General features: G+C 42.2%; 3 protein-coding genes across 3 annotated transcripts; all 3 read right to left on the reverse strand.

Moving 5' to 3' along the window:
• Window positions 1-652: 652 nt before the first annotated feature.
• LOC118116745 (olfactomedin-4) lies at window positions 653-3,630 on the reverse strand. The gene is made up of 5 exons (XM_035168580.2): window positions 3,571-3,630; window positions 3,324-3,488; window positions 2,431-2,643; window positions 1,620-1,761; window positions 653-1,548 (listed from the first exon to the last, which is right to left on the reverse strand). The coding sequence occupies exons 1-5, from the start codon at window positions 3,628-3,630 to the stop codon at window positions 755-757; spliced, it is 1,374 nt and encodes a 457-aa protein (XP_035024471.1). The 3' UTR covers window positions 653-754.
• A 2,087-nt stretch (window positions 3,631-5,717) lies between these two features.
• Window positions 5,718-7,486, reverse strand: LOC118116844 (olfactomedin-4). The gene is made up of 5 exons (XM_035168775.1): window positions 7,427-7,486; window positions 7,171-7,338; window positions 6,871-7,083; window positions 6,593-6,734; window positions 5,718-6,511 (listed from the first exon to the last, which is right to left on the reverse strand). The coding sequence occupies exons 1-5, from the start codon at window positions 7,484-7,486 to the stop codon at window positions 5,718-5,720; spliced, it is 1,377 nt and encodes a 458-aa protein (XP_035024666.1).
• Window positions 7,487-9,937: 2,451 nt separating this feature from the next.
• LOC118116719 (olfactomedin-4) lies at window positions 9,938-11,723 on the reverse strand. The gene is made up of 5 exons (XM_035168556.2): window positions 11,670-11,723; window positions 11,380-11,553; window positions 11,073-11,285; window positions 10,850-10,997; window positions 9,938-10,770 (listed from the first exon to the last, which is right to left on the reverse strand). The coding sequence occupies exons 1-5, from the start codon at window positions 11,721-11,723 to the stop codon at window positions 9,938-9,940; spliced, it is 1,422 nt and encodes a 473-aa protein (XP_035024447.1).
• Window positions 11,724-11,801: the final 78 nt, after the last annotated feature.

Genomic DNA, 11,801 nt, shown 5'->3' on the forward strand with positions numbered 1-11,801 from the left:
CAAAAAGGGAGGTGTCTGATTTCTCACTGTTTTACTCAAGTCCCGTTGACCATATTCACACAGCGGCCGTTCATCTCTGACATTACACTCAGATGCTGTTATGAACAGATTAATGTTGCACTGCTATGATCCAGGTTGAACTGTTAATTTCACTGCTCCCTGACTGATCAGCAGCTGAGAGACAATGGATAGTTAAAATCTGCAGGGACTTGGTTTCAGGTTACACAACATATTTGATCACTCATCAGCTACCATTAGCTAACGTTAGCATTCAGCTTTTCCTAGCCATGATATAACAATGCTCATCTTGGACATATTGATATAAGACTGTGAGTAAAATGTACTGGATGTGATTAAGCCAACAGTGTGATGTTAACTGTCTTCTGATATCGGAAATATTCTGGTTAAAGTGATCTGTAAATACATTATATGACTATTCTTAAAATCAAATACATTAATGCTGATTTTAATATCACATTTATTACCAAATTTATAAAAACAATAATCTTTTTAAATTACAGCATTTTAGCTTCCCACCCTGAGCGTGATATCAGAGGAAGATGGCCACCGTGTGAGTATGGTCCATTCTCAAATGTTAGAAATGAAAAAAAAAAAGCTAGACACCAGTTTGAATGCTCACTTTAATTTTTATTCCAGAAACAAAAGTGTTGTGGAGAGAGATCAGAAATGTCAAAGAATGTCAGCGAGGATCCTCTGCACCAATCACAATACAGCAGATCAAGAACAAGATGATTCATTCTTTGTTAAACCTCACGTTATAGGACACGTAGTAGCCATTGTTGTACATGTAGAGCCTCTGATCAGTGGGGTTGTAGTGCAGGTTGACAATCTTCTCCTGGAATTTCTGGAGGGGGATGCTCATGTATTTCTCCTCCTTAGTCTTAGTATCGTAGGAGTAGTAGATCTCCTCTGTGTTCAGATCTCTGGGCCTGGTCGCATACATAACCCCACAAACCATGAAAGCATTCCCTACTCGAGGTTTGTACGAATTAGTGTTCCACTCGTCCTCAATACCAAACGATTTCTCATCTATCTTAGCGATCACGATTTTACCCTTGCCCTCCTCTGTGGCATACATTACCCACAATCCTTTCTCGTCGGCTGAAAAGTCAAGGTACTGGTTTGGCGAATAGGTGTAGGTGAATCTCTCGCTCGCTTTTGGCATTTGTCTGTGACTGTAAACGGACGAGGTCAGATTCAACTTGGACATTCTGAATGGATTAGCAGCCTGGTAATAAATGGTGTTGCCATGAACGACATAATTATTACCGGTGCCTTCGTAGCCCTGTGGCAGGCCGTGGTGCGTGAAGGACGACCTCTGGATGAGTTTGTCATAACTAGAGTAAAGGTAGAACTCGTACACATTGGGCCTGCTGTATGCACCGTACCAGTACATCGACTCAAAGCCTCGGACAGGTTTGGAGTCTTTTCCCCAGCCACCATATTGATAACCTGGGTTCAAATGAGCGTTCACTTGGATGACTGTCGGCTTGCTGAAGCTCATGATTCCTGTGTGGTTGCAGTTACCTGGAAAGAAAAGGTGTCATTACCTCTATGTCACGTGAATCCTGTTACTACTTCAGAAAACTGACACTCACCAACATCTGGCTTGAAGATCTCCTGCTCCTTCTGGCACTCCTCCAGTTTCCTCTGCAGCTTGGCAAACTCGATGCGGATCACATCCAGGTTGCTCTTGTCGTAAGTCTCCAGTTGGTTTACGATGAGCGTCATGTTACGAATCTGGATATAGACACATTAAAGGAGACATGCTCATATTCAGGTTCATGAAGTTTTTACGAAGCTTCAATCAGGAAGACTTAATCTATGTCCCATTCATTTACGATTCTCTTTCACTCTCCCTGCCCCTTGACTGTTGGGTGTTTACCGTAATCCATTCAGATTGTGCCATGATCTTAATCAGCCAATCATGTCGTTGCTGTCAAACTTTCCATGTGTTCTCCTCTCTGTTACTGTTAGCTGTCATTTCAGTGATTCGCTGCGACCCTCCTCCTCCACAGTCTACTCACCTCATTCAGATCATCAACATTCTTTAGATCCCATCAACCACCATCAGAAATCCCATCAACCACCATCAGTGTCCAGACCCAGAGGGGGTTTCCTATACCATACAGCCTCACTCAATTTAACCTTGATGAAATCACAAGGAGTCTGAGAGCCAAATAGACAAATGTCACAGAACGTTCGACTCTTGTGCATGGCAATAACTCTGGTTAATTTTTCAGTGAGAATCTTTCCCTAATTGAAAAGTTTTTTTATCTAAAGTCCCTGGTTGGTTTGGAACAGTAGTGATGTCGTAAATCTGGCACAGAGGAGCAATCCAACATATACCACATAAACAATCAAATCTCAGTAGAGGTAGTAGCGAGGTAGTGAGTTTAGTTTTCTCACCTCAGTGTACAGGCTGTCGAACAGAGGCGAGGAGGAGTTGAGGGAGTCTCTGAGCTGCGACACCAGAGCCTCAAACTCTCGGAGCTCGATCCTGAGCAGCTCAAAGTCCAGTTTGATGTAGTTGTCGGCGCTGCTCTGCAGGATGGCCACTCTGACTGTCAGCTCCGTCAGTTCTGCCAGGAACACATCCAGTTTGCCTCCATAGTGGACAAGCTGAAACACACATTTTGTTTACCACATTTTAACAAATTCTCCTATTTCAACACAACCACAACACAGACAGATGATATTCTGTATTAAATTTCCCTTCAAAGGATCTGTGGCTGCTAATAGTTCTTATTGATTTCTTTAAAATCCTGGAGTGTAATGCTGCATTGTATGGTGTATAGAATAAATCCTTAATTTTTAAGGAAAATAATAAGCAGAATTAGAATAAATTCTGAATCATCTGGACAATTATTATTATTATGACTGTGCCGTACACCTGAGCTTTAAAAAACAGAGCATGACATTGCGAATAAAGCTGGAACTGTGTCATTTCAGGTACTTTGTGTACAAATGTGGTGCATTATGAATATATGTGATGGATAGAGTCTGTACATTGTACAGAAAACTTTGATACGCATTACATTCAGATCCATAAAAATGGTCAGTGTAACTATTTTTCTCATAAGATATTATAAATAACAAAGTGTGCATATTATTGCATTATTTTAGATAAATTAGGATTAAGGTCATTATGGGTTTCTAATCCCTAATATATCTGGTCACTGGGGTTTCACTTTAATTTAACCTGATTGTACTTTGCTGTAAATCAGGTGTCACACAACTTATTCCAAAGTTAGGAAAAAAGTAAAAAGAACAACATAGAGGTTGCTCCCTGTCGTACTGACTTTATTCATCTGGATTTCCACCTCCAGCCTCAGATCTGTGGTCACTTGCTGCATGTGCTGCACTCGGTCGGCAGGGAAGATGCTGTCGGGCAGGAACACGCTGCAAACACACTCCAGAGCTCCACCTGATGTGGTTACATTCCCTGACTCCCAGTCCTCCACCGGCTGCAAGAAGATAGATTTGTTTCACCAAAATAATTCATAGATTTCAATGAATTGAAGGTGAATAAAGATGTGTGGGACTTACGAGCCAACCCAGTGCAGGACCCATCATGGGAAAGAGGAGCAGCAGAGTCAGAGGCGTCATGTCTCTGCTGGTAGTTTGTCTGATCACTGTCTGACCTGATGTCCACTATTATCAGAGGGTGTTACACTTCTTATCAGCCCGGCTGAAGTATGTTTAACAAAATTACCACTGTCATAACAATTTTATTAGCATCCTTGAGATCAGTGCAGATGTGCATATATACACATTACATGGTGGGATTTGAACTGTTTTATGATTTCAGATTGGGTTATTTCCTTCTTCACACTTAAGTTTATTTAGACACTGGAAAAAGGACAGCATGAGAACAGGAACTGTTCAGGATGTGGCTCATCTGGTTGACTTGGTGACTCACATACTGAGGCAGACTGGGGTCTGACTTGTGGCTGTGCGTCTTCCCCTCTCTCTCTCTCTCTCTTTCCATTCACGCTTAAACTGTCCTGTCAATAAAGGTATAAAATGCCCAATGAATATATTTTTAAAATCTATTTACAATATAACTGAGAGTATTGTGATTTTAATATTAAAATGTAGTGCTTCAGAGTCAGTGACTATGACAAGAGGACCACTTTAGCACAGACAATAAAGTATTTTTTTAAATGATATATAGGGGTAGCTTTCTTCCTGAAGGTTATTCAGACTGTATGATTGACCTCATCTCGAGCTACAACATATATCTCCTATGTGACACAACAACAGTAGTAAGGTCTCGCCTGCTTTTACGAAGCTGAAAGGCAAAATGTGTCTGAAATGGCAAAAAGATGACAAACATACTTTGTGCACAATACAACAGAGCAGTTTGGACGTAAAACACTGCAGTTGCAACATCTGATGAACACCCCTCCCTCTCCTCCCCTCCTGCTCCATGCTGGAGCTCCCTCCCCCCCTCTGGCCCTCCCCTGGGTTTTTTTTATTTCAACTCATAAACACCAAAGTAAAAAGCTATGTTCACCGGACTGATGATATTTCATTTCTCTCTCCAGTTTATATTTTGATTAGCTGGGACTGTAGGTTAATTGAAAAACTGGAAATTGAATATGAATGGAACGAAGCAGCTTCTTCTTGATTCATGCTGCTAATGCTAATGTATTGAAAAGGCAGGAACATCTTCATCATCGTCTTCTTTGAAGGGCTGAAGGAGGCCTGCGGCTGAAGCACATTAATTTATTTCTGCTCCTGTGTATCAACCTATTAAATGTATCTAAGTTAATTACAGAGTGACGGCAACTTTTTAATTTTTTTTGCTGTTTGTGTGTCTTTTGGGTCGCCACCCATTTTACTCTGGAGACATTAGAGCTGACCAAGCCAGTATTTTTAAGTTAGACACATTTTCTGTAAGCTCACTCCCAAGCTGCAGAACCTGGAAATTTATTTAATTTTGATCTTGACACTGAAAGATACAGAGAATATGATTATTGCAGTTTGCTTTTATACTGTATGCTATATGTATCTGGCATGGTACTTGTTCTTTTAAATCTGTTGTAATTTATTATTATTACTTACTTACTTACTTACTCATTGAGATTTTTTTCGATCTGTTTTTCTAGAGACCTGCAGGAGATGTATCGGTTATTGGTAAGAGTAGCTAGTTCCTGCTCGCTTTTCTCCAGATTACCAACACTAGTTTTAAAAGGTTCTGCCAAAATGTGTGTGATCGTAGGGGAAATGTAAGGTGATGTATGGTGACTGGAACATGCACTGTTATAACAGGGTGTAGACCGAACCGATACCTAAACTGGACTTTGTTAATGTGAATCCAAAAAAGTGCTAAAAGTAAAATAACTATTCATTTATTAATGTTTTTTTCAAACCATGCCATATTGGATGAAACCCTCTGGATTGTACTTACACTAGTTTACGTCTCAATGAGTTGTCTCATTTGAATATCTGGAATCTGGAAATATTTTTTCATCAACTACTTTTCCCCTCATCGAATGCATCATCAATTTTGTAACTGCACTATTTATATAAAAAAACAGCCCATAACATCATTTGAATGCTTCAGCTTAATTTTATTCAGAAGAAGAGAGTACATTGCTTCATAGAGCGTCACAGAGCATCAGGGACAAAGAGAGCGAACACAGATCAGTCGTACCAATCACAATACGTTAGATCACAAAGCTGAGGAATCATTCTCTGTTAAACTTCACATTGTAGGACACATAGTAGCCGTTGTTGTACATGTAGAGCTTCTGCTCAGTAGGGTTGTAGTCCAGGTTGGTGTATTTCTCCTGAAACTTCTGGAAGCGAATGTTGAGCTGCTTCTCCTCCCTGGTCTTGGTGTCGAACGCATAGAAGATCTCCTCTGTGTTCAGATCCACCGACCTGGTGGCGTACATGACTCCACACGCCATGAAAGCGTTGCCAGCCAGCTCCTTGTAAGCACCGGTGTTCCACTCGTCCGCAATGCCGAACGATTTCTCATCTAGCTTGGCGAGGACAATCTTACCCATGCTCTCCTCTGAGGCATACATTACCCACAAGCCATTTTCATCCGCTGCAAAGTCTAGGTTCTGGTTATCTGCGTATCTGTACGAGAACCTCTGACTGGCAGCTGGGATCACTCGGGAGTCGTATTTGGAGCTGGTCAGATTCAGCTTGGTCATACCGAAAGGCGTGTTGTGCTGGTAGTATATGGTGTTCCCGTGAACAATGTAATTGTTACCGGTACCTTCCCAACCGTTTGGTAGGTGATGGTGTTTGAAATTAGACCTCAGAATCAGCTTCTCATAGTCGGAGTACAAATAGAAGTCGTACACATGGGGAGTGCTGTATGCACCGTAGAAGTACATTGACTCGTAGCCTCGGACAGGTTTGGAGTCTTTACCCCAGCCTCCATATTGGTAACCTCCGTTCAAATGAGCGTTCACTTGGACCACCATGGGTTTGCTGAGGCTCATGATTCCTGTGTGGTTGCAGTTGCCTGAAAAAAAAAGGAGGGAAAAGTTGAAAATGACTGAGGATCTAAATGTCTTGTCAACTAGCTTCTGACCAGCTGCCTCACCAATATCTGGCTTGAAGGAATCCTGCTCCTTCTGGCACTCCTCTAGCTTCTTCTGCAGCTTGGCGAACTCGAAGCGGATCACGTTCAGGTTGGTCTTGTCATAGGTCTCCAGTTGGTTTACAATGAGCGTCATGTTATGAATCTGGAAATAAACACATTCATTAAACAGAAATCTATGAAGATTTGGTTAAACTGAATTTGAACACCATGAAAAGTCCAGGGTGATTCCTGGGGCCAACACTAGATTCTCGCCACAGATTCAAATGTGACTTTCTCACCTCAGTGTACAGGCTGTCGAACAGAGGCGAGGAGGAGTTGAGGGAGTCTCTGAGCTGCGACACCAGAGCGTCAAACTCTCGGAGCTCGATCCTGAGCAGCTCAAAGTCCAGTTTGATGTAGTTGTCGCCGCTGCTCTGCAGCATGGCCACTCTGACTGTCAGCTCCGTGAGTTCTTTCAGATAGATCTCCAGTTTTCCTTCATAGCTCACCATCTGAGTGAAAACACAAGTCAACATGATGACGTTTATACCACAGCACATGTTTTCACACCATCATGCCGTCAGTCAGTCCCCGAGCACCTTGTCCATTTGGATTTCCACTTCCAAGATCAGATCTTTGCTGACTTGTTGCATGTGTTGCACCCGGTCGGCAGGGAAGGTGGTGTCAGGCACATACACGTGACAAACGCACTGACCTGAGTCACCCACTGATGCAGTCACATTGCCAGATTCCCAGTCCTCCACTGGCTGTGAAATTATCAAAAAGGAAAATGTTAGTTTAAAGGTGATTTTATTTAATTTGCATGATTGGGTCAAAGAAAAGTTATTCCCTTACAATCCAGGCCAAAGCAGGACTGAGGACTGGAAGGAGCAGCAGCAGAATTGGCAGCATCATGTCTCCGTCTATCTCAAGTGTCTCCTCAGACGCTTGATCGGAGGGTTTTTAAAGGCAGCTCTTATCAGATCATCACAGACACCTTCTCTCTTCCCATAGTTATTGTCTGAGCTCGACACAGGCACACATGTTCATTCACAACGTTCGGCCGTCACAGGCATTATCTTTGTTTGGTCACGATAACCTTTAGAGGAATCCCCCACGTATAAGATCTGATCAGGACACGGGGTGTGGGTGAGAAAAATGCCATGTGTAGTAAACTCAAGCAACACCTTGTTAAGTTTATGGCCTGTTAGCTGACTGTGATGACCTACCTCATGGATGTTTTCACACCTGTCCGTTGGTTGGTTGGTTTATTTGTTGGATTGTTAGGAGGATTACACAGAAACTGCTGGACAGATTACCATGAATCTTGGTGGAAGCATGTGGCAACGGTCACGAAAGAACCCATACAATTTTGGTGCGGATCCAGACCAGGGGCGAATCCAGGAATATTTTATTTCTTTCTTTAACTTTGCTTGATAGGGCTATTTTTTTTACATTTTCACCATTTTCCCTGGGAATAATTAATGGATCTTGATGAAAAAATCCAGGCACAGTTAGTGTGTGAATACAGCTTGATTCAATTTGATTAAATGAAGGAGGACTGTTGGGTCTGGCCTGAGGCATCTGTTCTACTAAGAGCCATTCTAGTATAGTTTAATTTAATTTCTTCAAAACAAAGCAGTTTATTCATATTTAATCTTACTAACTGTATAAGCATTAACTCAGGAGTCACTTGTAACTGTTTTTCTGAATATAGGAATCCAATTGCTTTTGTTGTATCCTCATCCATATGGTTTATTGCATAATCTCAAGCATGTGACTTGGGTGGTGTCTTTAAAAATGTGACAGTTATAAACACGTTAATCATGTAAAACTAACTGCAATACTTTTTAATGCGAACATTATGCATTTTATCAATGTAAAAAGCCAAATCTGTACTCAAAATGTGGAAGGTTTTTAAGATGTGACATTATTATTAGCATACAACAGATATACTGCTAGAAGTAATGCAGTAAACGCACAGCAAAACCCTGACACTGAAGCAGCTACGTCTTACAGTGTCACAAACGTCTGTATGTTTGCACAGGATGCACCACTTTGGTCACTTGAGCATCAAAAGACAGCTCAGAATCAAAAATAACTCCCAGGCAGCTTTAAAGACAAGAGAGACAGGAGAGATTGTTAATACTGCTGGTACTGGGGCCAGTGTGTGTGGAATTATAACCACCTCTGATTTTGAGTCATCCGCCTTTTCATTTCATCCTGGCAGGACATAATATGGGAAACACTGGTGGAACAAGGCTTCAGGGGGAGATATAACTGTGTATCATCTGCATAACGATGACAATACACATTAATTATCCTGTGTAACAACACTAAAGCTAATCATAAAAAAGCCCTGTAATGCAGATGCTGCAATTTTATTTCAGTCACACTTCTTAAATGTTTATTGCAGCAGAACATAGTGTTTGACTTTTAGGCTTCGACTTTATCCCTCCCCCAGATATGATAACATAGATATAATGGGAGGGATGAACAAATATTTATAAGCCTCCCAGTCAGAGCCTATAGGTGGATGCTGGGGTGGCGGAGGGGCTGAATCAACTGGCAGTTATACTGACGTAGCAGCAATGAGCAAGCAAAGGGAGTGATGGGAAATCATTGCAGTTTAAATAATCCGTCAGATTGGGAGGGCGTGTGTTAGAGAGGGTTGTGGAGAATAAGACATTCCATGATTGGAGCAGCGCAGCTCGAATTGGCTGCCTGAACGAGCTTCACTCCATTTATTGATCAGACCATTTGAAATTTGTGTCAGATATTTGCCTAGAAATGTTCACCTAATTAAAATAGATCCTTCCTTGTCGAATATATGTATGGGTCAAGTTATGGGTCAAGTTCATCAGTCAACTATATATAAAATCAATAGAACTCCACGTGTCTCCTGTCTTTTAACTAATTTAATATTTTCTACATCTTAATTTGTTTTAATGTTTTCTATACAAACACTATTTCTGTAGTGAAAAGTGTTTATTATGAACATATTCTGTATTTTTTATTTATTTTTTTCCCTATTGCCTGTTATATTTATATTCTCTTGTCTACCTCTTTCTGACTTTAATGCCACTGTAACTAGTGAATGTCAGTTTGTGGTCAATTAAGTTTAATGTTATCGTATCTTATTTTCTTGATAGTAGTATGGATACTGTCATTTTCAGTCATTATCAAGTAATACATTCTATTCATGAGCATTTACACAAAAACACACCTGACACTTATATGATGCTTCAGATGATTTATTGACTTATTATCGTTTAAGAAGAAGGATAAATGAGAAAACAAGAGAAAGAAAAACACAGAGATAGAATCATTGTTTCATTCATAAGTTCAGTAAATCACTGATAATGATCAGGAGGTCAGGAGGAATGGAGGCTCAGCAGTGGCTTTAGTTGTGTGGCTAAACCACAGATGATAGCTGACGTAGTAGCCGTCGTTGTACATGTAGAGCCTCTGGTCGGCGGGGTTGAAGTCCAGGTTAGAGAACTTATCCTGGAACTTCTCAAACAGGACACTAATGTGACTCTCCTGTTTGGTGCGGGTGTCGTACTTGTAAAATATTTCTTCTGTCTGGATATCTACAGTCCTGACCGCATACAGAACGCCACACACCATAAAGGCGTTGCTCACCCCTGGCTTGTAGACGCTGGTCTGCCATTCCTCCTCAACCCCAAAAGAGGGCTCGTTTATCTTAGCGATGACCATGCGTCCGCTGGACTCCTCCGTGGCGTAGGTCACCCACAGGCCGGTCTCATCGGCAGCAAAGTCAAAGTTTTGATTGGACATGTCGGTGTAGGAGAATCTGCTGCTGGCTTTAGCAATCACCCTTGACTCATATTTCATGGTGGTGAAATTCAGTTTGGCCAGCCCGAATGGATTGTTAATCTGATAATACAAGGTGTTGTCACGGATGATGTAATTGTTCCCTGTGCCCATCCAGCTGCTCTGTAAATTGTGATGCTGGAAGTTGTTTCTTAAAATTAGATTCTTGTAGTTGGTGTAAAACCTGATGTCAATAATGGAGCCACTACTGTAGCCAGAGTACCAGTACATAGACTCTCTGTCGGGAACAGGCTTGGAATCTTTCCCCCAGCCTCCGAATTTGTAGCCAGAGCTTAGATGGGCGTTCAGCTGGCTCACAATGGGCTTGCTGACCCTGATGATGCCGCTGTGGGCACAGGAACCTACAAAGAGAACCGGAAATGAATCAAATGAGTCTTCAGAGGGCCCTCAAGACATTTCTATTTGTGTGAATGAACTCACCAATGTTGGGGTTGAAGAGCTCCTGGTGGCGTCTCTCGCACTCCTCCAGTTCCAGCTGCACCTTGATGTATTCCCGGCGGGTCACCAGAACCGCGTTCTTGTCGTAGGTCTTCTCCATCCTGTCCAGGGTCGCCACCATGGCTGTGATCTAAAAACACAACATGGCAACGGTTTGTCAGCACCACGGCTGTTGACAGCTGTGGCGACCATCCGCCGTACTTACCTGCACGTGCAGAGACTTAAAGATGATGGTGGAGCTCGCGATGGAAAGCTGCAGCTCTTTAACTAAAGCCTCCACTTGTTTGATCTCCACCTTCACCTCGTCCATGGCTGCGTCATTGTAGTCGTCCGGGTTCTTCTCCATCTTCTCAACCTCCACTGTCAGCTGGATTATTCTTTCTGCATATGCAGTCAGCTTGGTCTCATAGTCTTCCAGCTGAAATCAGGAAAAATATAACTTTAGACACTATATTTTGTGGTCTGTCACTAATTCGTTTTACAGTACATGCTTCCAGTATATACGAGAGTACCTTGCCCATCTCCAGTTCCACTTTGTGGGAGATCTCCACAGCTGTCTGCTCTACCACCACCAGGTCTCTGATGGGGAAGGTTGAACTGGGCAGGAAGGCATCACAGGTACATCTGTCCCCGCTTCCACCTCCTGTCTCATTTCTCACTCCCCCTTCCCTCCACCGGCCGACAGGCTGAAAAGAAAGGTCACATGAACATTAAATCAGCTTAACGCTATAAAGAATATAGATACAGATATATATATACAGAATAAAGATGCATCAGTCAATCTAAGTCGTGCCATACATACCCCCCAGGCCGCCGTGGAGCTCAGAAGCGTAAAGATACAAAGAGTGCTGATCATTCTGGTGCAGGGCTCATGATGGAGACAGCTGAATCTTCTGGGTTTATATAGACAGTGTCAATGTCTGGCCGGGCGCAG

The sequence above is a fragment of the Hippoglossus stenolepis genome, chromosome 10 (assembly GCF_022539355.2).
Source record: "Hippoglossus stenolepis isolate QCI-W04-F060 chromosome 10, HSTE1.2, whole genome shotgun sequence".
In the NCBI taxonomy this organism is placed as follows: Eukaryota; Metazoa; Chordata; class Actinopteri; order Pleuronectiformes; family Pleuronectidae; genus Hippoglossus; species Hippoglossus stenolepis.